Source organism: Panthera uncia, unplaced genomic scaffold (assembly GCF_023721935.1).
Source record: "Panthera uncia isolate 11264 unplaced genomic scaffold, Puncia_PCG_1.0 HiC_scaffold_159, whole genome shotgun sequence".
NCBI lineage: Eukaryota > Metazoa > Chordata > Mammalia > Carnivora > Felidae > Panthera > Panthera uncia.
Window position 1 is genome coordinate 27,501 of NW_026058239.1, and position 25,026 is coordinate 52,526.

General features: G+C 45.7%; 1 protein-coding gene across 2 annotated transcripts in view; it reads right to left on the minus strand.

The window, feature by feature from the left end:
- LOC125917213 (protein KIBRA) overlaps positions 1 to 25,026 on the minus strand; it is an 82,361-nt gene that overhangs the window by 4,014 nt on the left and 53,321 nt on the right. For both annotated transcript variants that reach the window (XM_049623462.1, XM_049623463.1), the window contains exons 15-20: positions 20,268 to 20,420; positions 17,372 to 17,463; positions 11,031 to 11,145; positions 9,651 to 9,815; positions 4,126 to 4,218; positions 346 to 579 (exon numbers count right to left, since the gene is read on the minus strand). In XM_049623462.1, the coding sequence (XP_049479419.1) occupies positions 346 to 579; positions 4,126 to 4,218; positions 9,651 to 9,815; positions 11,031 to 11,145; positions 17,372 to 17,463; positions 20,268 to 20,420 (852 nt within the window). The remainder of the gene's footprint in view (positions 1 to 345; positions 580 to 4,125; positions 4,219 to 9,650; positions 9,816 to 11,030; positions 11,146 to 17,371; positions 17,464 to 20,267; positions 20,421 to 25,026) is intronic.

Below are 25,026 nucleotides of genomic sequence, written 5' to 3' on the forward strand. Positions count from 1 at the left end.
ACTGGGGCAGGTCAGCATTTTGTATTTACTCTATTAAAGTGTGTGTCCCAGCGCAGATTAGATACCCGATGTTTGATGAATATACATGTGAATAATAAGGCCTTGCACACATAAACAGGGAAATACAGCAAAAGGGTCTGGTACCCAGGTCAAGAGTTAATAAAGTTTACTGGGCAAAGGGATTCCTTGGTCCCTTTGCTGATGGACATGGGGGGCCCTGGGAAAACTCTCAGTGGGTCACAGGATTGTAGGAGCTATTCAAAGCTCTGGTCTCCCTCCCCTGCAGCAGCAGATGGTCCCCAGGGCAGAGGGAGCCATCTCCCTTGCCTCTTGCACAGCCCTTACCCGCTTTTCCAGCATCCTCAGCAGCAGACGGAAGCGCTCGTCCTCACGCAACCACTGTGGCAACTCCTTCTCCCCATGGCTCTTGGCTTGTTCAAGCTGCTCCTTGAGCTCCTTCAGCACTGAGATCTCCTGAGTCAGCTGGCTGTGCCAGGTCCTGGTCGCCTGCAGGTCTAGCTCAAGGTCCAGTGACGTGCGGATCAGGCGCTCAGCTCGCAAGGATTTGACGGATGAAGGCTGCAGGGGTAGGCATAGCTCTGACTGGTTATTAGAGGGCTGGGTTCAGTGAGCCCCTACAAACTGCTCCCCTGACCCTCAAATACCCTTTTGTGTTCAACCGCAGGCTTCCACTCCTTCAAAAATGGGGCTCGCCCTCCCCCAGAGCCTGTCGATTTCTCCCACTCCCACAGCTTATCTGTTGAGCACCTGTATGTCCCAGGCATGGCGCTGGGAGGTAGAGCTGAGATTCTTCCCCAGGCAGGTGGCTCCAGAACCACCTGCTCACCCTCCACACTGCCCGATTGCCCTGCTCTCAGGGCCCCGATTCACACTTGGCTCCTGGATTCTTGTCATTATCCTGCTCTGAAGTTGTTTCTTCCTCAGTGCAGGTCTGAGCTCCCTTGAGGGTAGACATTAGGTCTTCTCAACTTTATGTTCCCGTAACGGATGAGTGTTGGTTCTGCTTGTCCAGCACTTGCTTCCCCTTGCAGTAATAGTGCCCTCATCTTCCCTTGGGGATCCACTCCTACTTCACATTCAACCTACATGGTGGTTCATACGGGACTCCAGGGACAGGAATGTGACCCGAAACTTGGCAGTGAGAACCTCAGGGACTGTTTCAGGGGTGAGTATGTTATCTAAGCCTAGCCAATAACCTCCAGTACCAGCACTTTTGCTTAAAAAAAAAAAAAAAAAAAAAGCCATGGAGAAAAAGAGCATCCTTTACACACAGTTTGTTAAGCCAACAAGATATCAACCTGGAACTGATCGTGGCCATCTTTCCTACCATACGGTGTGACCCTTTTTAAGAATTAAGCTAGGGGTGCCTAGGTGGCTCAGTTGTTTGAGTGTCTGACTTCAGCTCAGGTCATGATCTCGTGGTTTGTGAGTTCGAGCTCCACGTCGAACTCGCTGCAGTCAGCACAGAGCCCGCTTCAGATACTCTGTCCCCCTTTCTCTCCGCCTTTCTTCCCCTTGCACTGTCTCTCAAAAATCATAAATAAACATTAAAAAAAAGAATTAAGCTATCTGGGGGGAGCAGTGCCATGAGAGGGGGACTGGGGCTTGAGGACACTGTCTCAACAAAGGATCAATTCATGCTTGCAGGTCCAGCATCCTGGGGTTTTCCACTAATGAGCCAGTGAATTCTCCTTTGCACTCTCCAGCTAAATTTGAGCTGAGTTCTTCTTATACCCATACAGATACAGTTATCTGTATGGACGAGATCCCCAGTAATACAACCGTTTCTTCTCCTTCTCTTATCACAAAACAATAATGATTTAAAAATGGCTGACTGAGGGAGGCAGAATTCTAAGCCAGCCCCAAGGTTCCCACCACCAACACCACGCCCTACCCCAGGCACGCCCTCCCTGTATAATGCCCCCTCTTCAGTTCAGGGCTGGGGGCACCTGTGAATACCATGGGATAGCACTCCCATGATTAAGGGGTGACTTTCCTGGTGGGCCTGACCTCATCCACTGAGGCGAACTGGGCCCTTTCTGGAAAGAGATCTCCTGCCGGCCTTGAAGAAGCAATGTGTGTTGTGAAAAGGGCCACATGGCAAGGACGTGAGGATGACTTTTTCATCCATTTCCTGCATCTAGCAAGAAAAGACAAGGGATTCTGCCAATGTCCCGGGGGAGCCTGGAAGTGAATCTTTCCCTACTCAAACTCCAGATGAGGATGTAGTCAGCCAACACCTAGATTTTAGCCTGATGAGATGCTGAGCAGAGAATCCGGCTATCTGTGCCTGAATTCCTGACCTGTGGAAACTATGAGATCCTGAATTTGTATCGTTTTAGGCTGCTAAGTTTGCTGCGATGTGTTATGCAACAGAAAGCAAACATAATGACTAACAGATTGATCTGAGAGATGGCACATAAGACATTACTGCCAGAGCTGAGCCATCCTCAGTTAAGGCTGGCAAGCATACTTTTGGGACCGTGAAACAGCTCAGTGCACAAGTTCAAGTTCTACAATACCCTTTGAGGGAGACCATCATCTAGTGTGTGCTCATAAAGGAGCAGGGTCAGGAAATTCAGTTGAGTGATCTGTGTGACTCAAGTTCTCAGAGTAACTCATGAGGCTCTTTTGCTTTGTTCTGAATGATGTCCAGCCTTGGAAACCTGCCTGGACAGGCTGAAGCAGAGAGAGACAGAGCTCAGGCAGCAAGGGGAAGAAGGATTGCAGGACCCAAGGGCCCTGGCCCAGCCTCAGGACTCTCCTGCCTCTCAGAACACAGTTAGGATCTGAAGGAAATGTGGGCTCAGATCCAGCAAAGGTTCTGTCAGGAAGTCTTCCCACTGGCTAAGGGAAAAAGAGGTGAAGAGGGGGAAATTGTGCAGGCCTGTCTTGATACAGAGTTGTAGGAACCACAGGGGGAGCAGGTAGGAGCTTCCATGGAGGCCTTTCTCCAGGTGTGGATCATGGAACACCTGCCTTATCAAAATGCAGTTTCCAGGACCCCACCCCAGCTACCGAATGAGACTGTCTGGGAGCGTGGCCTGGGAAATGTGCACTGCCAGGAACCTCCTTAGAGGACTCTTGGTGCTCCAGAGACCCTGCAGCACCAGACAGGGCTGGAGGAGGGGGGCCCCAGGTGGGCGGTGGGCCATCCCTGTCACCTGAAACCATGTCCACAGGCCCCTGCTGCCAACACTTTTGCCCTTCCCTGTGGCCTTCTTTCTCCTGTGCTCTCTAGTTCTTTCTGGAGCCTTGGGGGGCGGTGATGATAGACAAAGGTCCTATTCCTGACTCCTCTGTCTGCAGCAGGTCCACAGGAACTTCCTGTGCTTGGTGCTGCTGGTACTCTCTCTCCCTGCATGTTCTTTTCGCTTTGCACCCTCTGCTTGTCTTTCTGACATTCTAACTCCTGTTTCTTCTGGTTCTGCAAACTCACCAGAGCTGCTGTAGAGTCTGTGCTGAAAGCCCAGAGTGGGAAGGGCTGTCTGCATCCCCTACAGCTCTGACTGGTAACAAAGTCCATACCAGGAGCCAGTCCTTTGCCTAACACCACTCGGTCCCCATCCCTGAGCCAAGCCTCCATCAGGCAAGGTGGGACCTTCTCTGCAAAGGCAGCTCATGGCCTCTCCCTAGTGCTCTTCCAGCCGGACCGAGAGAAACCCATTTGCACCTCCCCGCTCCGGGTTGCTGCTTGGAGGTGTCTGGCTTCTCTGCCAGCAGGGAGGGCTGTCAGAACCTTTGCTCAGTCAGCTGGATGTCACGCTGAGCAGAGTGCAGCAAGGGGCAGGCTTCCATCAGTGACTGTGAGATTTTGAGTTGGTTAGTTCTTTAGTGACTTTGATTTCTACCCTGGAAGATAAGGCCAAGTACCATACTCTGAATCTAACCTATCTGTCATCATAATAATGTTACATTTACAGTTTGGAACCTTCCCCAGTGCCTACACAGGTTTTACAGTTGGTAAACACCATTAGGCTTGCAAAAGCAACATTGTTCAAACCGGTGGCTGAGAAGAAATGGTCAGACATGGGGGTTGTGCTCGTGAGGGGTGGGAATGATGGCGGAGCAGGTGCACAAACGGCTTTGAGGTGACTGTCTTACCCTCTTCATCCGGACACTGCGCCGCTCCAGGGAGTTTCGAACAAAAGGTGGCTTCTTGGACAGCGTGGAGCTGTCACTGTCACTTCGGTTCAGCTGCAGGAAAAAAGTCCTGGGAAGTTAATTGGGGCCAGAGTACATCTGGAAGGCACGCTGGGGCCAGAAGGGTGTTGGGGTTCCCGTGTGGTTGGCAGCACAGTGGGACTGACACCAGACAGTGTGACGCCAACATCTCATGCCCCCCGGACCTACGACACCAAGGCCTGTTCGCATCCACTGTTCCCTGTCACCTGTAGAGCCCACCTTGATGGCTCAAATGGAGCGGCTGTCAAGATACATGAGAAATATGAAATATGAGATAAGACCGGGCAGACTGGCTCTGTGAGCTCCTGCCCTCCTCAGATTCCCTTCAATCACTCAGTTATCTGGACTCTCCCCAGAGGGCTAACACTCCCCCTCCACGGCCAGAGATCAGGAAGGACGCTTTTCTACTGAGAGTGCCCCAGACAGCGGAGGACTGGAGAGGGAGGCTGGAAGGGCAGCCCAGCCCAGGATGTGCAGGGCACAGGCTTCTTTCTCAAGTCACATTTCCGAGGTGGTGGGATGGCCGCAGGCAGATGCCGCAGAGCCTGTTTGTTCTGGCAGGCAGCTGTCTGCTCACTTCTCAGGCCTCTCCCGAGTGTTTGTGTCGTTGCTTTTGTGGTTACAGATAAGTACTAGTGATAATGATATTAATAGTCCTGCAGTGCAGACGCACACGGACACGGGCAACCCCAGGGATGTAACTGACAAAAGCTACTGCAGGAGGCAGTCTTTACAGAATCAGAAACAGAGTAACAGTAACAATACATGCCATGTGCTTTATGGACAGTTATATTTAATCCTCAAACAATCCCAATGGAGGGAATTGAGGCCCAGGAAGATTAAGACACTTTTACAAACCACATGGCTGGGGAGCATCAGAACAAGAGTTCAAGTTTCAGTCAATCTGACTCTAAGGCTGGGTCCCCTCCTGGCCCCCAGGATGCACGGAGGGCTCAGAGATAAAAAGGATCTAGAGAAGGAGGGGTGGGCCATCTTGACTGGGGTGGATTTGTACAAACGGACTAGCTGGATTTCATACCAGGAGGGGGCTTTGGCCCACACTGCTCCAGGCCAATGGTGGCACTCATGGAATGTGTGTGATACCAACTAGAAACACTGATCAGGACAACTGATCCTTATGTCATAGTTGTTCTGGGACTAAAGATGATGTTAGAAAAGAGTGATGAAAACTACATTAGGTCCTTAGACTTAATTTTTCCTTATGTGAAGATGTTTGGTTGCATTTACGCTCAGACATGGCAGAGAATACTGTTGCTTTATTATTTCCATGTAATGGTTAGGGACACTAGGAACAAAGAGGTGAAATAATTGACAGTTCTGGGCGGCTAGTTCAGGAATGAGAATTTTGGAAGGCCTGTTTTCATCAGGTCAGGATGAGCCAACCAACACATGTGACAACACTGCTGGTTATTGTGCAAGTGTCAAATACACAGGGGTGGTGGAGAACTGCAGGGAGTGGAACACATTGTCCCTATGCTCATGGACTTCAAGTTCAGCAGGGGACCAATCCAGGGCAACTAACCAAATGACACAGGCTGTGCTGATGACCAAAGAAGGGAGATACCCAGGAGAGGACACTTGGTGTGCAGAAGTGTGGCATCAGGCCAGCAAACTATTCCTATGTACCCTGGGAGAGGGCAAGGGAAGTCCTTTGGGAGGTAGCTCTGAGTAACAGAAGGGCTGTGGGCTCTAGGGTCAGACCCCTGGAGTTGTATCTAATAAGCTGTGTGACCCAGAGGACAGTACTCTGACTTTCTGAGTCTCAGTTTCTGCATCTGTGAAATGGGGTAAACATGATTTGCCCTGCAGAGTTGTTGCTGAGATTAGATGACACAGGAAATGTTTGTTTTGTAAGGAAATGGTGCTTATTAGCATTTGCAACTCCATTCCATGGGTGGGGAAGTCCCCACCTTCTGACTCACAGTGGGAGACAAAGCCCACCTTCCACTAAGGAAGCTGGAAGCGCCAGAGTCTTGCTTTCCCGGTCTTACTTGCAGCTAGAAGCAGGCATGGGACTAGGCTCTGTCCATTGCATGTAACTGCCCAGGCTTTGAATCATAATCTGGCTAGCTGGACCCAATGCTGTTACGGTGCCTCTCAGATTTCACCAGACCACTTGCTTTTGTTCAATGAGCGTGCCCTTTCTGGGAGTATCTCAGGGAGAAGCCATTCCTGGTGAGCAGTGGTGCCCGCAGCAGCAACCACAGCTTCCCTGGCCTCGTATAGGGTCAGGACTCTCAGGGGGAGGGATCGATATTGAACCCTGTGGCAGGAGTGGGACCAGCTGGGCCACGTCTGGCAGCAGCACTGGTATTATCCTCACTAGACTGGTTTTGTGGGATGATTTTAGCTGTGGTCTGGCCTGCCCCTCTTCCTGCCTGATTTCTGAGGCTGGTTCTACAACCTTCCAATGAATATGTGAGCGCCTCAGTTTCTTTTCCAGGAAATTCTTTCCTGCATATACTGCTCACAGTGTGTTTCCACTGTTTGCCATTAAGAACCCTGATTGGCACAGGACTTGATGGTAGGAAGTAGAGTGCCAGAGTCCCAGACTGGAAAACATGGAGCTGGCTGTGTACTGGGGGCAGGCTGGGGCACAGACCCCGGTATTTCCTGTGGGGAGTGTGGTGATATTCATTTTGTGGGTTCAAAACAGAGGGTTAAGTTGTCACCAGACCTCATGCCATCAGGGTTTTCAGGGAAGTGATAGGGAAAAATTCAGGATGTTGTACCACTGGCCTCTTTTTGCAGCCTTCAGTAAAATTTTACAAGAAAGAGACAACCTGCGGCTGAAGTGGGACAGTCAGAAAGCAAAAAGGAAAAATACTGGCATCCGTGCTTTTTGAAAGTGCATGTTATGCCACTTTGCTTTTACAAAAGACCTACATTGGTGCCTGTTTTCACTAGTTGAAAGACATGTGAAGGAGGATTTTTACTTTCGTGAAAAAGGCAAAAAGATAAAACAACACCTAGTGTTTCTTTTGCAGTGAGCCCTCATGGAGGCAGCCCTGAATGTGACAGGGGCACCTGTGAGCTCCTTCCCCAGGACCACACCGAGCATCTCAGCATCAGGCTGCCACAGCCTTGAACTGTGTCTGTGAGCATCTCCGTTAATTCTGCGCATCTTTTAGCAGGATGCATCGTAAGGCATCAGAAAAGCCTAAGAGAGGTTATTTTTTAGGTCTGGAAGGGCTAAAAACGTTTTCCACAAAAATTAATGGTAATTGCTTCTCTGCTTTATGCCACTGTGGTGTTGCCATATGAAAGGCCCTTCCCATCTGTTGCATGTGATGCATGCTGCCTAGGAATTTCTTAATTTGCAGCCTTGCTGGGTTGGAAACTGGTCCAGATAATGAAATATGGGAAGGGCCCACCGTCGTGCTAGGTGTGTTATAGATGCTTAATAAATAGGATCAGAACTCCTTGTTATGTGAAGATGCCAGTCCTGAGAAAGGGCCGGTGAAAGGGAGTCCATCCAAACAGGGGACCAGAATCTTACTAGTAAGTACTGGGGAAAAAAGTTTGAGACTTTAGTTGGAAAAGAGAAACACTTTACAAGAGTTATTACCTTCTATCTTCCATTTGACAAAATTACAACTGCGTTCGAATTCTGATGAAAAAGAATGAATCAATCATTTCTTCTGGTGTGATTTTTCTGTCAAGTGACATTCTTCACTTTGTGTTTGAATTCCAGGGCACAGTCACAAAAACAGCAATTTTACCAAAACCAGAGGGTGTTCTCCACTACCCTAAGGGCTTTTCTAAATCTTTCAAATTATTCACACTTGCAGCATGAGTTGGGATTTTTCTCTTCTTCAGCTGTGACTCAGGAATTCCCTAACATCAAACTTACATTCAGTGACTTCAGGAAACTCTGTACCTTTCTCAAGATAGGCAGCCAATGGGCAGATGCTGACAAGCTCAAACGATTAGCTAGAGGCTTGACACAGAAGGGAGGGGTTTCTGTTATTTCTAGGAGGGACGTGGGGAATAACTGGCAAGTAGCTAGTAAGTTGGTTACACTGCCATATTATGAAAAAATTAGCTTCTCCAATATAATTCTGGCTTTGGATACTGAATATCAGACATCAAAGATATCCCTCGGGGCACCTGGATGGCTCAATCGGTTAAGTGTCAGGCTCTTGATCTCAGCTCAGGTCACGATCTCACAGTTTCGTGAGTTTGAACCCCACATCAGGCTTTGTGCTGACAGTGCGGACCCTGCTTGGGATTCTCCTTCTTTCTCTGCCCCTCCCCCATTCACACTCTGTCTCTCCCAAAATAAATAAATAAGCTTAAAAAAAAAAAAGAAAAGGAAGAAGAAAATGCCCCTCAATATCCCCTCCCCTTCCCAAATAACATAGATGGTTAATTGACAGGTTGATGCAGGCGGGTTCCATGGGCCTTTCCTTCTGTGATGACTTACTGGAACACTAGACAAGGAAGGTTCTGCTTATGCTTCTAGTTGTTTGCTGGTTCTCTGTGCAGAGGGGAAAGAAGGATGTTGACATACCACTGAGCCCAGGACTCAGGTAAGGTGTGCATGTGTCTTATCTGTGCCATCCCTGAGGAAGGTTGGGAACCCCTGAGACGTGGTAAGCACTCAAACCCTTCACTTACAGGATGAAAGACGGAGGCTGGCCTACAAGGGGCAGACTAATGAGATAGACAGGTAAAGACGTGAGGGAAAGAGCCTCCTGCAGGATTTCTGAACTCCAGGGCAGCCTATAGGAGAAGGCTAGCAACCAAAATAGGTAAAGAGAGCCAGGTGGCCAGAGGGAACTTGAAAGCTGCTCTTCTCCAATCATTTAAGGGAAGCTGCCCCACTGCTTAGCTCCAGCCAGCTGTTGCCATGAGACAATGTGTGGCCCTTGGTGCCAGACAGTTTTTTTTCAAAAGAAACTAGAATTTTATGTTAAATGTCTTCATTTTTATTTAATTTTTAATTGCCTTCCCTGAGTTTTCAGTGTTGGCAACAGGTTCAATTAAAACCAAACTTGTGACTAAATGGTACGGGCATGTTGCCTTTTTGCAACCTCGGGCTGCACACTGGATCGCCATGGGAGTGGGGAAGAAATGACAGCTCAGGGATGGTGAGGGGTCAGTCTGACCTCAGCAAGCGGTCGTGTAGAAGGGAAGGGCAGGATGTAAACAAGGAGGGAAAAGTTGGTTGGAATTATTAAAAATTGGCCATGTACTGGTTACCAAGCTTTTCCTACACTTTCTCTAATGCAGTCCCTAAAACAATCCTTTGAAGTCAGTCTATTAATTCCACATGAGGTGAGGCATTAACTTGCCTGAGGATACCTGACAAAGTGAGGGTAACCAGAACTTGCACCTAGAACTCTGTGAGGCTGAAAACACTCACCACTCTATGGGAAGCAGGTACTCTGGGAGGAGGGCAGTACCACACATTTGCTTACCCGGCACACATACTGGCTTTGGGGTCCTGGGGAGAAGGTCTTAGAGCGGATAATGGTGCTCCCTCGAAGAAACGGCCCTGGGGATGGTGTGCCCACCCGTCGGTCCTTGGGCCGCACCACTGTGGGAGATGGGGCCGGGGTCTCTGTGTTGGTCTCTTTGTCCACCTGAAGAAGAAGTCAGAGCTTTGAGGCCACTTGTATCCACAGTGTATAGGCCACCCAGCCCAAGACTCGTGGGGCTGACTCCCCAGCCACTCCCCATTCCTGTCATGTGGACTTTGGCCCACAGACATAGTTGGGGGCTTCCTAGGCCCTGGCCCTGCCAGCGAGGACAGTGTCCAAGGCCCCAAGTGCTGGCCCCTATTCCTCCATGACTCCTGTGGGCTGGAGCACATTCAGTCCCCAAACAAGCTCACGTGAGCAGTATATGGATGGATGTCCTCAACTTCATACCCTCAGGACTTATATGCCAACCACATTTTGACAAAGCCACATCCAAGGCCTCCCCTGCTGCAGCCAAGTGTTTTCCTGGAATTTTGGAGGCAACCTGCAAATCTCCAATTTTAAACTCAGCGTTCAGGTTTTCTACCATCCTTTCATAGTTACTGGCAAAAGACAAACGACAACATCTAAATGCAGGGTCCTGTTAGCCAAAACAGTGCTTTCTAGAATTTTGAAAAAGGTGCCTGCTTTGGCTGGAGAATATGGCCTCTTGGTGGGGAGCCGTTGGAAGGCAGCCCTAAGTTCTTCTCCAGCCCCTCTTGGCCAGGTACCTTTGTGCAGTGCACAACTTGCAGCTCCACCCCTGCCTGCACACCATGGGGTGCTCTATTTCCTGCCGGTGGAAAAGAGTGAAGCTGGTTATAGTGTGTAACCCTAAGTGCAGCAGGGAAGGAGGTGGTGAGGGGAAACTGACTGGACTCCTTTTTCCTAGTGTACTTTGGGCAGATCCAAATGAAGAAATACATTCTTCTGAAACCTCAGAGCTGGTCTGCAAGGTCAGTATTATGGTCTCCATTTTAGAGATGAGCAAATGAAGGCTGGAGAGGGATGAAGGCACCTGCCTAAGACTACACAGCAAGAGGGTAGCAGAGCCAGCATCTGAACCCAGACTCATCTGGCTGCCAAGCTTCAGGTCAGTCCAGAGAAACAGGGGAGCTGTGGAGGGCAGGAGAGATGAGGGGAGAGCCAGCCTCCTGTGGTTCACTGTCAGAGATGACCCCAAATACAGGCAGGACACTCCTCTGCAACCTTCTGCAGGTCACCCTGTCCTGAGTGCCTGTCCTCTGATGATGGAGGAGCATTTTCAGAATGCCTAGACTCAAGCACTGAGAGCTATTTCTCCAAGACAGCCCTTCCTGCCTCCCTGGCTCTGCCTACCTTTAATGCTGGGCACTCATCCCTATGCGGCAAGGCTTTCTCAGCGAAAACATCCTCCTCTCCCTCCTCCTCTTCCTCCTCTGCTGCTTCGTTCTCGCTGGTCTCCTCGTACCTCCTGTGATGACAAAGAGCTTTGGTTACCTGCCCAGAGACCACTCTGAGCTGCTCACCTGTCTTTAAATGCACCCAGGGCAGGGCTTCCAAGCCTTTTCACAACCGAGGACACATTTAAACAAACCAAAAAAATTAGTGAGGTCTAATTGACATACAAGAAAATGCATTCTTATCACTGTACAGTTTCATGAGTTTTGACCCATGTATTCCCCTGTGTAGTCATACCACACTTGAGATACAGAACATTCCATTACCCCGAAAGGTTTCTTGTACCCTTTCCTATTTAATCTGTCCCCATCCCAAGCCCACCACTGATCAGCTTTCTGTCACTACAGACTGAATCTGAGTTTTCTAACATTTCACATACATGGAATCAGATAGTGTATGCTCTTTTGTCCCTGAACTATGTTGGTGCCTGTTCACTTCTTTTTATTGAAGAGTAGCATTCCCAATAGGATGGACAGATCACAATTCAGACAGCCATTCATCAGGTGATGAACGCTTGAATGACTTCCATTTCTTAGCAATTATGAATAAAGCTTCTTAAAGACATTCACCTACAATTCTATGTAGATACAGGTTTTCACTTCTCTTGGCTATTGTATTAGTTTGCTGGGGTTGCCACAGCACAATACCACAGACTGGGTGGCTTAACGAACAGAAATTATTTCTCACAGTTCTGAAGGCTAAAAGTCCAAATTCAAGATGTGGACAGCTTTGGTTTCCTCTGATGCCTCTCTCTCTCTGGCTTGCAGATGACCACCTTCTTGATGTCCTCAAGTGGTATTCCCTCTGTGTGCACATCCCTGATGTCTCTCTGTGCCCAAATTTCCTCCTCTTACAAGGACAGCAGCCATACCAGATTAGGACCTACGCACATTTTGATGGCCTCATGTTAACTTCTTCATCTCTTTTAAGGCCCCATCTTTACATTACAGTGACATTCTGAGGTATGAGCAAGGGTCAGAGCTTCAGCATATGAATTTGGATGGGTGGGTGGGGACACAATTCAGACCGTAACAGATGTATACTGAGGAGTAGAGCTGGGTCATACAGTAAGTATAGGTTTACCCCTTTAAGAAACTGACAAACTGGTTTTCCCACCGACAATATTATGAGAATTTCAGTTCCTCATCTCTATTTGCTATTGTCAGTCTCGAAGTTCAGTCATTCTGCTGGGGGTGTGTTCATATCTCACTGTGGTTTTAATTTGCACTTTCCTGCATTTACTGACCATTCGTATATTTTCCTTCGTGAAGTATCTGTCAGAGTATGTGGCCTGCTTTAAAACTTGGTTGTCATTTTATTACTGAGATGTCAGAGTTCATTACATCTCCTGGATATGAACTCTTCGTACATATTTGCTCCACGTCTGTGGCATGCCTTTTCATTTTCTAAATAGTATCTTCCAAAGAACTTTGGTAGTGATAAAGTCCAACCTGGCAAGTTTTTTTTTTCTTTTATGATTTGTGTTTCTTCTGTCCTGCCTAAGAAATCGCTGCCTGTCTCAAGGTTACAAAGAGTTTCTTTTATATTTTCTTTTAGTAGTTTTATAGTTTTACTATATGATCCATTTCAGATTAATTTTTGTATGTGGTGCTCAAAGGTTTTATTCTATATGGATATCCAATGGTGTTCTGGTACCATTTGTTGCAAAGAGTTTATTTTTGGTGATATCTTTCACAATGATTCTTTCCCTTCAGACTCCAGGGTTGGGAGGAGTTCTTGTGGCAAAAGGACTGCATTTGTTAATTGCTAATTTTTCTTTAGTCCCATTTTTACTTCTCAAAGACATACATAACTACATAACTGCCAGGCTTCTGATCAGCAGGAGACAGAGTTGCCATACTGAGTCAAAGGAATTCCAGCCAAAAGCAGAGAATTGGACATCCAGTCAGCTGGCTCAGTGAGACTGTGGACAAAAATAAAATCTCCCCTGGGATTTTCCTGATGGGGAGAAAAGATCTTGGATCTCCAGCCCCAGTCGCTTGACCAAAACCTCCCCTGTTCTTAGACGGGGACCAGTGCTAACAGAGACTCCTTGCTCTCCCACCCTTGCTTCACAGCATCTTGATCTACACATAAAAGGGCCACTGAACATGGGAACACACAAAGAGCACTTCCCTAAGAATATGGCAGATGCCACATTGACCAGCATTTAATGAAGGCTTACTAAGCGCCAGGTGCTATGCTAAGGCCTTACAACAACACTGAAAGCAATTATTGTCTCCATTTTACAGATTCAAAAGCTGAGGATCAGGCGGTTGACAGGCCTTGTCTCATGTCACAGACCACGAAGTGGTACAGCCAGGTTTCCAATCCAAGGCTGCCCAACTCCACTGTAAGTGCTTAATGACTACGGAAGTCTTTTCTTTTTGACCGGGAACCTGATCTAAACATTTCTGGAAAGGAAAAAAAAAAAAAAAAAACAACTCAATTGTAGAGAAAAATGATTAAAGTAGACATCTTTTCACCCTTTAGAGTGGCAAAATATATAGATATCAGATAACATCAAGTGCTGGTGAAGGCATGGAAAATAGGCATATCTCCGCAGGGAACAGACATCAGAGCAGCCAATTTACACTCTGAAGTCACTTTAGCAGTATCTTCTAAAATAAAACACGTATGTATTCTTGATTAAGTACTGTAGTTAGATTATATTGAGTATTGGAGAGGGTGTAGCTTAAGGGTCCTTTTAATCGCTGCTGGTAGGAGCATTTGCTAGTACAATCTTATTTGAGAACTATTCTGCAATGCCTATTAAAATATAAAGCACACAGGCCCTGAGGCCCAGCAATGCTATTTCTCAACCTCTGCCCTAGACAAACACACACAAGTTCTCAAGGAGGCAAATACAAGGACTTTCACCCTAGCATTGTGATTATATTCTCTTTTATTTTCTAATACTCTTAGAATTTTTGTTTTGCTTGTGGATCTTAAAAAAAAATCCAGTCTTGTGATTATATGCACTAAAGAAACCTAAGAAAATAAAAGGAGGGAGTAACTATGGTACCCTGGCCCTTGGGTGCTGAGAGAGAAGGGGTGGAAATTAGCACAGAGGGCCAGTCTTTGGGGGACCTCCACACATGACTCTGGAGTGGAGCAGGCACAGCAAACCTAGTTAACATTCCAGGACCAAGAGAAGCCTCCAGTCTGGGGGTGGGGGGGGGGTGCTGTGGATGGATTTACTCCAGTATAGCAGCTCTGGGATTCCCAGTCCTCTTTGTAAGTCAGTGTCTAGGGAAGGTTGAATGGCAGGGGTGGGGAGAGAGGGGGCCACAAAGGGATAGAGAACAGAAGGCAGTTGCTAGGGGATGGCTTGAAAAGTCTCACCACAAGCTTGGAATTTGGCAGAAACCACTGATCTTGTGCCAGGGTTTTGGAACACAGGTCCTGGGCCTTTCCGGCATCAGACCTTTGCACAGCCTAGCCTAGCACAGCAGTGTGCCACAGAGAGTTAGAGAGAGAGAGGGAGGGGAGAGAGGGAGAAGGAAAGGGGAGGTAGAAATGAATGTAAAGGGAGAGGAAAGAGGGGGAAAGAAAGGGACACAGGGAGGGAGAAAGAGAGAAAGAGAGAAACTGAGATAATTTAGAGAGAGCCCTAAAACAAACAAATGAACATATAAAAATTCAGGGACCTTACCCCACCCTTTATCACATGGAGAAATAAATAGTAAAAGAGAAGTGTGCCTGTGGGCCATATCCAGCCTACCGCCTGTTTTGGACAGCCCAAGCTGTGAATGGTTTTTATATTTTTAAATGGCTAAAAAACACAAACAAACAAACAAAGAATGATATTTCATGACCTGTGAAAATTACACGAAATTCAAATTTCAGCGCCCATAAGTAAAGCTTCCGTGGTGGGGACATGATGGCAAGTACCATCTACAGATACTTTGATGCTGTAACAGGAGGGCTGAATAGATGCACCAGAATCCACAGGGCCCACAAAGCAGACATTTACTATCTGGACCTTTCCAGAAAACATTTGCTGACCCCCTTCTGAGACCACATGTATAACTGGAGGCTGTAACAGAATAATGCAGAAGAGCTACTGAGTGCTTCCCATGGGACAAAATCTGTGCTAAGTGCTTATCTTATCATGCATAATCCCATTGAGTCTACAAAATACCCCATGTGTTGTAGACACTCGTTAAATCTGTATTTCACAGAGGCAGAAATGGAGGTTTAAAGCCATGGTTCTCGGCCCTGCCTGCACATTAGGATCACCCAGGGAGCTTTTAAAACTTACTGATGCTCAGGCCTCACCCAGACCCAGGGTCCCACAGGAAGCTGGTTGAGTAAGACTCAGAATCCCTATCTGTCTGAATTCAGAGCACGTGCACTTAAGCCCAACTGTACTTCCCCCAAATGGCAAATTCACAGGCTGTGGTCATTTCTGAGATGGGATTCGCCTTCTCCCTCCCTAGCTGGGAGCTGGCGTTCCTTCTCATTTCCTGAATGATCATTTCTACCATCTGCTGGGTGTCTGCTATGAGCTTTGTGCTTTATCTTCATTATAGTGGCTTTTCTTTTAGTGGTCTGCAGTAAGTCCACGCAGTCAGTGTGACGTCTGCTTTTCCAGACGAGGCTCGGTCAAGGTTAGAATGACTGCCCTGACAGTGGCTGCCCTTGTGGTGGAGGGCAGCAACCGGCCCAGACTGGGCTTCCAGAGAGCCAGTTACGCTCTGCTTCTTGATGCGGATGCTGGTCACATGGGTAGTTTGGTTTCTGAAAATTCACTGAGCTGTACACTTAGGGGAACTTTTATGTGTTGTGCCATGCCGCAAGAAAAAGTTAAAAATGCTTTGCCAAAGGTTACACAAAAAACCATGAAGCTAAGATTTGAATCCTGGTCTATACTATTTTTTCCTAAATGTGTACTGAGACTTTTCTTTTAGGATACAAGAGACTAAGAAGCACTGAACCACACAGACAGAACGCTGTCTCCAGTTCTTTTGTGGACACCGAGGAGAAGTCTCTCTCTGGAAGCATGTCTCTAATATATCTGGAGAGAGAAGACCTCAGGCCTGGAGCCTTAGCAAGCAATACGTTTGGGTGGGTTTTAATGCTCTTGCTTTATTTTCATTACATTTAAGTTTTCCAGTTACCTTCTGAGGCAGACAGGGCTCATGGTCTCCCTAGTATCCATTTCTACTTTCTTAGTAACGGAACCCTGATTTTTGTATCCCTTGCAGTTAGGTAGGCCAAATGGCTAAGCTCGGCCAGTGAGAACCAAGCAGAAACCGCTGGGTGGGACTTTGAGGAATGCTCCTTGGTTAAAAGGCATACAGGCACATTCTTTTGTCTTTCCTCTTTTCTGATGCTTGCCTGATGGTTGGTGACTCAGCAGCCATTTTGAGCTAGAAAGAAGCCTCAGTGATGGCAGTCACCCAGTAAGAAAAGCAAAGCAGAAATAGAGGAGGACACTGGGTTCCCTGTAATGCCATGGAGCTGACAGATGAGGCTTGGATTGCTTCTTCCCATTCTTCTTTTTAAGTAACAAAGCAATAAACTCTCTTATTTAAGCCTATTATTTCTCCTCCCTGTTCCTAGCAGTCAAATGAAATTCCTTATTGAAACATCTTCAATTTATGGCAGAGGATATTTACTTTCCACTTATAGTAATATAAATTTTTTTTTTTACTAACATAAATGTGAGTCAAGTAGGCACTAATATGTGACCTAGCATGAGTGATTTATAGCTCACAAAATGACAAACTGAGAAGAAATTTTGGGAACATACCAAGCTATACACAGTTGATTTTGGAACAACATGGATTTGAATTGCACTAGTCCACTTATATGTGGATTTTTTTTTTTTTTTGAATAGTTACTTCTGATTTTCTTAACATTTCCCTTTTTCTGGTTTACTTTATTATAAGAATACAGTATGTCACACATACAACATACAAAGTTTATATTAATGGACTGTTTATATTATTGGTAAGACTTCTGGTCAACAGTAGACTATTAGTAGTTAAGTTTTGGGGGAGTCAAAGTTCTGTGTAGATTTTGGACCATGCAGTGGCTCAGTGCCCCTAGCCCCTGCGTTGTTCAAGGGTCAATTGTACCGCCTTGTTGCCTATAGAGAACCCATGAGGAGAGAGGTTCTCTGTCTTCCCAGGGGAACACTTCTCTTGGTTGCCCTGGAGTTTGGGGAGCTCATTCCTGCATCCAGGTCCAAGCCAGATCAGTTCCTGAGGCCCAAGTGAGCCCTCACTTACCAGCTGTCTTCCAGGGTCTGTGTGTTGATCCTTCCCTCCTGCCTCTTCTCCAGCTCCACTGCTGTCTGTTCCAACAGAGCAGACACGGCATCCTGTGGAGACAAAGGCCCAAGGGTTCATCTGCATACTACTTGCAAGAATCACAGCTTAGAGTGTGAACTTCCCCGTGAACTGAGATTAACACTGAAGTCCAGAGTGGGTATGTGTCTTGCCCCAAGGTCACTTATAAACTGGAAATATAGCACTTAGTTCATCTAATTTGCGGTTCTCCTGAGAATAACTCCTGTATGCACAGACAGACTTTTGGAAGACAGTCAAGTTTAGGAGTTGAGTGAGGCAGAAATATAGGTCTCTGGCTGTAAAGAGATTATAGTGTAATCAGGGAAACCATCACATGAACTGTCAATAATGTGATAATGTGAAACAATGTGATAAGGACTTTGCCAGAGTTTAAGCTTTGGATATTTAGGAACAACAGAGCAATGGCAGTGTCAGGTTGGGGTTGCATTCAGGGAAGACTTCCTGGAGGAAGAACATCTATACTGAATGGTATCTACAATGAGGACGCCTGTGTGACTTGAAGAAATTAATCTGAGACTCAATTTCCTCTAGAGTAGTTTCAATAACTACTACAAAGGGTTGCTATGAAGATTGAGAATATATACATAAGATATATAAAAAAGAGTACCTAGCACATAATTAGCACTCAGTAAATGGCAGCTCATAGTAAAGCAAAAACTGACCTTGTAGCTTTCTAATTTTTTTTTTTTTAACGTTTTTTTTAATTTATTTTTGGGACAGAGAGAGACAGAGCATGAACGGGGGAGGGGCAGAGAGAGAGGGAGACACAGAATCGGAAACAGGCTCCAGGCTCCGAGCCATCAGCCCAGAGCCTGACGCGGGGCTCGAACTCACGGACCGCGAGATCGTGACCTGGCTGAAGTCGGACGCTTAACCGACTGCGCCACCCAGGCGCCCCGACCTTGTAGCTTTCTGAGCACATGGCTAATTTGCAAACACCCTTTGTAGTGTGGGCCAGAGCTTGGAAAAATCCCTGAAATTCTCTTTTAGGGAACAGGAGACTAACACCAATTGAAGGCCTGGTATACCTCAGGCACTGGACAGACAGCTTATGTGTAACATCTTATATAATCTCTACAACTATTCTGAGAGATAGAGATTATGATTATTCCCTTGAGAAATGGAACAAGGAAACTAATTGTGCCTAAGGTCGGTGTCACTTACCCAAGGACATGCTCCAGAAAGTAGAGGATGTTTTCAAGATATTTGCCAGCTCATGGACTCCTTTTTGGAGTGAGGAAGACCTAGCTTTGTTGTTTATTGGATGTATGTCCTTAGGTAACCTTTCTGAGCCTTGGTAAGTGGCACCTAATAAACAGGACAGTGCCTGACACAAAAGGAAATGCAGGAAATGATAAGGATTATGAAAAAGAAGGAAGAGGAGGAGGAGGGGAAGGGAGGTTGGGGGGAAATAGATTTGATTCTTCCCCTTATCCTTACCACCTGACCTAGCCCATCTTCTCCATTGAAATTCTGGGCAATGACTGTCCAAAGTAACCAAGTACTGACAGAAGGAAGACACACTACAGAGAATTATGAGCTAATCTGAATCTCAAACGCTTTCTGTTTGGGATTCCAAAAGGATCCTGTATGCTGTGACACTCTATGTCCAAGGGCAACTTCACTGCTTGGTTGAATCTTGGCTAGCAGATGTGAGCTTCCCAAGTACAGAAAACAATTTCAGGACATTAAAAAGAAAATTTTTTTAATGTTTATTTATTTTTGAAGGAGAGAGAGAGACAGAGCATGAGCAGGGGAGGGGCATAGAGGGAGGAAGACACAGAATCCAAAGCAGGCTCTAGGCTCTGAGCTGTCAGCATAGAGCCCAACGCGGGGCTCGAACCCCCAAACCGCGAGATCATGACCTGAGCTGAAGTCGGACGCCCAACCGACTAAGCCACTCAGGCACCCCCAGGACATTTTAAAGTGTATTGCACTAAAATGAAACCAATACATATTTTTAAACCAAAAAATAGGCAAATGTAAGATTTTTTTTTAAACTTTTTTTTTTTAACGTTTATTTATTTTTGAGACAGAGAGAGACACAGCATGAATGGGGGAGGGGCAGAGAGAGAGAGGGAAACACAGAATCGGAAGCAGGCTCCAGGCTCTGAGCCATCAGCCCAGAGCCCGACGCGGGGCTCGAACTCATGGACCGCGAGATCGTGACCTGAGCTGAAGTCGGACGCTTAACCGACTGAGCCACCCAGGCGCCCCGGCAAATGTAAGATTTTTAAGAAATATACAATAATGAAACAGATACCATTTATCAAGCACTTACAGAGTGCTCTTCACATATACTTCTTCAAACCTTCCTAACCACCTTTTTAGATAAGGATTTGACATGAAAAAAGAGGTTCAGAGCAGTGAAATGACTGATCTGTCACCCACCTAACACACCCCGGTCAGTGTTGTTTTCTGCTGTGTCTTACAGCAAACTTCCACCATGGACCGCTATGCAGATAGCAGTATCTCAATAAAGGTTAATTTTCTACCTTCTACAGGTTTCTCCTTCCTTTTCTACTTCATTAAAAAAAAATCATAAATTAAGGTTTTCATCAGGCAAGTTATACTATGGCAAGCAAAGTGCAGAAGGGGGGAGCACAGATGAGGAAGGTAAGGTTGCAGATCGGGGGCTACCTGCTAGTTTGCAGAGGTCTCTCCTATCTCATCATCTTCTTCTCTGTTCCAATACCCTCTGTTGCTTCCCCCACCTCTGAGGCCCAGTCATCTCCAATTCTGGGAGAGCTTTTCCTGTCATCCATCCAGATGCTGCACACCTAGGAGGGTGGTGCAAACCTGGGGCCCAACTCACCGTGCTTTCAGGACCTGGGGTGGGGACCTTGGCTCCCAGTGGCTTGGGCTCCCTGCTCTGCTTCTTCAAGTATTTGTAGCTCAGGAGGTTGTACCAGCGAGTCGACCTCTCCCCAGACCGACAGACCTCAGCCAGGCTGATCTGGGCGCCTCCCTAGTTGAGGACAGGAAAAGGCAAGAGTATAAACCAGGGCTGACAAGGTATATTCTGACAAGGCTCCTGGGGAGAGTATGAGAAACATCCTCAGATGAGATAGCAGCTTCCGGGAGGAGGAAAGGGCTAGTTGTTAATTATTTCCAATAACTCATTTATTCACTAACTTACTCATTCATTGGTTTACTCATTCACCAAATCTTTACTAAGCACCTATCGTATGTTTTTTTTTTTTTAATTATGACAAAACCCATAAAATTTACCATCTCCTGCCCCCAGCTTTACTGAAATGTAATTGACATGTAACACTGTACTAGTTTAAGATGTACAACATAAAGATTTGGGTGGTGCCTGGCTGGCTCAGTTGGTAGAGCATGTGACTCCTGATCTGAGGGTCCTGAGTTCGAGGTTCACGTTGGGCATAGAGTTTACTTAAAAAAAAAAAAACAATTTGGTATGGTATTTATTATGAAATGATCACCACAGTAAGTTTACATCCACCACCTCATGGCTAGAAATTTTTTTTCTTATAATGAGACCTTTAAGCTCTCCTCTCCTAACAACTTCCAAATATGCAATACAGTGTTGTTTATGTACCATAGTCCCCACGGACTACAGTGCATGGTTAGAACTTATTTACCTTATGACTGGAAGTTTGTACCTTTTGACCCTTCACCCATTTCCCCTACCCCCCACCTCTGACAACAATCAATCTGTTTTTTGTTATTATGATTTGGTTTTATAGATTTCACATGTAAGTGAGATCATACAAGTATTTGTATTTCTCTTTCTGGGTTATTTCACTTCATATAACGTTCTCAAGGTCCATCCATGTTGTGACATAAAATTTGCCATCTTAATTAAAGTGTATAGTTCAGGGGCGCCTGGGTGGCTCAGTCAGCTAAGCGAGCGACTTCAGCTCAGGTCATGATCTCACGGTCTATGAGTTCGAACCCCGCGTCGGGCTCTGTGCTGACCGCTCAGAGCCTGCAGCCTGTTTCGGATTCTGTGTCTCCCTCTCTCTCTGACCCTCCCCTGTTCATGCTCTGTCTCTGTCTCAAAAATAAATAAACATTAAAAAAAATTAAAAAAAAAAAATAAAGTGTATAGTTCAGTAGTGTTAAATACAGCTACATTGTTATGAAACAGATATCCAGTACTTTTTTCATCTTGGAAATCTGAAACTCTACACCCATTAAGTAACTTCCCTTTTCCCTTCCCCTGGTCCCTGGCAACCACCATTCTACTTTCTGTTTCTGTGAATTTGATGACTCTAGGTCCCTCATATAAGTGGAATCACACAATATTTGTCTTTTTGTGACTGGTTTATGTGATTTAACACAATGTTCTCAAAGTTCATTCATGTTGTAGCATGGGACGGGATTTCTTTCCTTTTTAAGGCTGAATAATATTCCATTATATCAAGAGACCACATTTTTAAATCCATTTATCCACTGATACACTTTTAGGTTGCTTCTGTCTCATGGCTATTGTGAAGAATGTTGCTATCATTGGGTGTAACCTTGGATATATACCCAGTTGTGAGATTGCTAGATCGTATGGTAATTCTATTTTTAATTTTTTGAGAAACCCCCACCCTCGTTTCCATAGCAGCTCTGCATAATGTTTTACCACCAACAGTGCACAAGGGGTTTCTTTATTCCACATCCTTGCAAACATTTGCTATTTCTTGTCTCTTTGATAACAGCCTTTCTAAGAAGGGTGAGGTGCTATCTCACTGTGACTCTGATTTGCATTTCCCTGATGATTAGTGATGGTGAGCATCTTTTTCTGTACCTGTTGGCCTTCTGTATGTCTTCTTTAGAAAAATGTTTATTAAGAGCCTCTGCACATTTTTATATTGGATTTTTTGCTTTTTTGCTATGGAGTTGTATGAGTTCTTTATACATTTTGGATATTAACCCCTTATCAGATACATGATTTGCAAATATTTCCTCCTATTCAGCAGGTTGCCTTTCCATTTTGTTGATGATTTCCTTTGCTGTACAGATTTTTAATTTGATGTAGTCCCATCTGTTTATTTTTGCTTTTGTTGCCTGTGCTTTTGGAGTCAGATCCAAAAATTATCACCAAGACCAATGTCAAGGAAGAAGATTTTGCACAACTCAAAGGGCCAGCAACAGGGGACTGGAGGAATAAACTATAATATATCTACACAATGGGATATTATATAGACATGTATAAAAAATAAGAAAGATCTCTAGGTGCTGATGTGGACAGACTTCCAGGCTGTATTGTTAAGGGAAAAAATAGAATAGTGCAGAAGAGAATATGCAGTATGCTACTTTTTGTATAAGAAATGGAAAGAGGGATAAGAATACATATATTCTCTCTCTCTCCATATATATGTATATATATATATATATATATTTCTCTTTCTGGCTTATGTATATATACATACTATATTGTACCATATTTGAAGTGCAAAGGGTAGTGAACATTATCACATGCACGTATATGCAACAAGAAATAATGGGAAGATAAAGACAACACTAATCAAAGTGGGTAGCTATACAGGGTAGGTGGTGGGATTGGGTGCAAGGGGCAGGGAAGCAAGATTGCTTTTGAGTAAACCTTTCTATACAGTTTTTCTTTGAATGGTGTAAATGGATGCCTTAAGATGAAAACAACCTCCACAAAATTAATCTCACTGAATATAACCTCCCAGAGAGGGGATTTATTTCCAGTGACTTGACTTTTTACCATACATCCTTAGTGGAAAAAATGACCAAATACTTTTAATCATTCTTCACAGGTCTTACTATTGTTTCAACATGTCCTCTTTGGAAGAGCCCCAACCAGGTTTGGGGTTAGCAAATTCACTGTCCTGAAACACAACAGTGGCTGTGCCAGTGGGTGGTAGAAATACCACAAGCTGGTTTGTGAAGTGGGCCAGTAGCTGAGTGGAGGCTTGGGTGGTACCTGGGATGGGGAGGGGGCTACCCAATCTACCTGGGATCCTTTCTACCAGTTTTTCCTTCTATTAGGATGCACCAGGGCATGGCATGGACTGTGCAAACTCATTGTGTGTCTAAAGGTTAATTTCTAGAACAGTGGTGAGCAAGTGGAGAAAACAAGGTAAATGACTCCTACCTGCAGGACTAGAGTCCGTTCAGGAATTAAATACCTGTGCATTTTAGTCACCTGTAATAAATTTAAATATACACAAATATGTGTATATTACTCATTTACTCAGTTAATAAATGTCCTCTGAGCACTTTGCAGACTCTGGAGCCATAGAAACATGTAAGACAGGATGTTGCCCCCAAAGGGGTCACACTTTCTTGTGAAGACAGACAAATGTGTCAGATATTACAGTTCAGAACAGGCCAGGCCATGTTTGAGGGGCAAGGGGGAAAGAATATAATGACAGCTTTGAGGTGTAACACTGCCATCAGATTATTATTAATTTCAACAAGATATACTGTCTATTTTGGGCTGGCTCATAGGTATAAATGTGGTCTACTTTGGTAAATGATGCCCTGTGAGGGCATTCATTTATTTATTCAGTACACACAGGTAGCTAAGTAGCCTCTATGTGCCAGACACTGTTTTGAAGGCTGGGGATACAGTAGGATTTAAGGCAGATAAGAATCTCTTTCCTCATGAGCTTACATTCCAGTCTGGGGGAATCAGATAAACAAATCAGTAAGTAAAGTCAGTGTACTATTTCATGCATTACTAAGAAAGAAAAATAGTTGTCAATTACACTCTGACCTGTCATCTAGTATAAATTGCATCTTGATTCTAGAGATTTGATAAAATGTGAAAATCATGTATACCCTAAAATCTGTAATACTGATAAATGTTAGGTGGGGGAACGCGCTGCAGAGAAAAATAACATGGGGGCAGGGGACAAGAGTGGAGGGGGAATGTAATTTTTAAATAGGATGGAAGAAAGACCTCCCTGAGAAGGTGACATCTGGGTCAAGCCCACAATGAGGCGGGAGAGTGAGCCCTGTCCATCAGTATCTGGGAGAAGAGAATTCTGGTCAGAGGGGCCAGCAAGTGCAAAGGCCTGGGGCAAGGAGCATGCTGGTATATTCAAGGGGAACAGGGAGGCTGGAGGAAGAGTCTGGGGATAAAATCTGAGAGATAACAAGAGACAGATCTCCGAGGGCCTTGGAGGGCAGGCAAGAGGCCCAGGAGTTGACTCCAGATGGACACAGAAGCGAATGTAAAGTTTTAGGTAGAGGAGTGTAAGCACTGATTTGCAATTTAATAGGATCACTCTGGTGACTGTGTTGAGAGGAGATGAAGGGAGGCAAGGACAGACCAAGGAGACCCAGGAGAGACTGCTGCGCAATCCAGGTGACAGACAGCAGTGGGACAGGAGCAGCGCTAAGTGGCCGGGGTCTAGGGATCTTCTGAAGAGGGACCTGCCAGGAATTCCTAAAGGATTAGATGTGGAGCGGAGAGGAAGAGACAGGTCAAGGATGAGCCTGTGGTCTCTGGCCTGGGCAGTGGAAGAACAGAGTTGCTTTTAGCTGAGACAGTAAAAACACAGGAAGACAGATCAGGAGTGTGCTTATGGACAAGTTCATCTGAGATGCCTCCTGGACAAGCAAGAGAAGATGTGGAACAG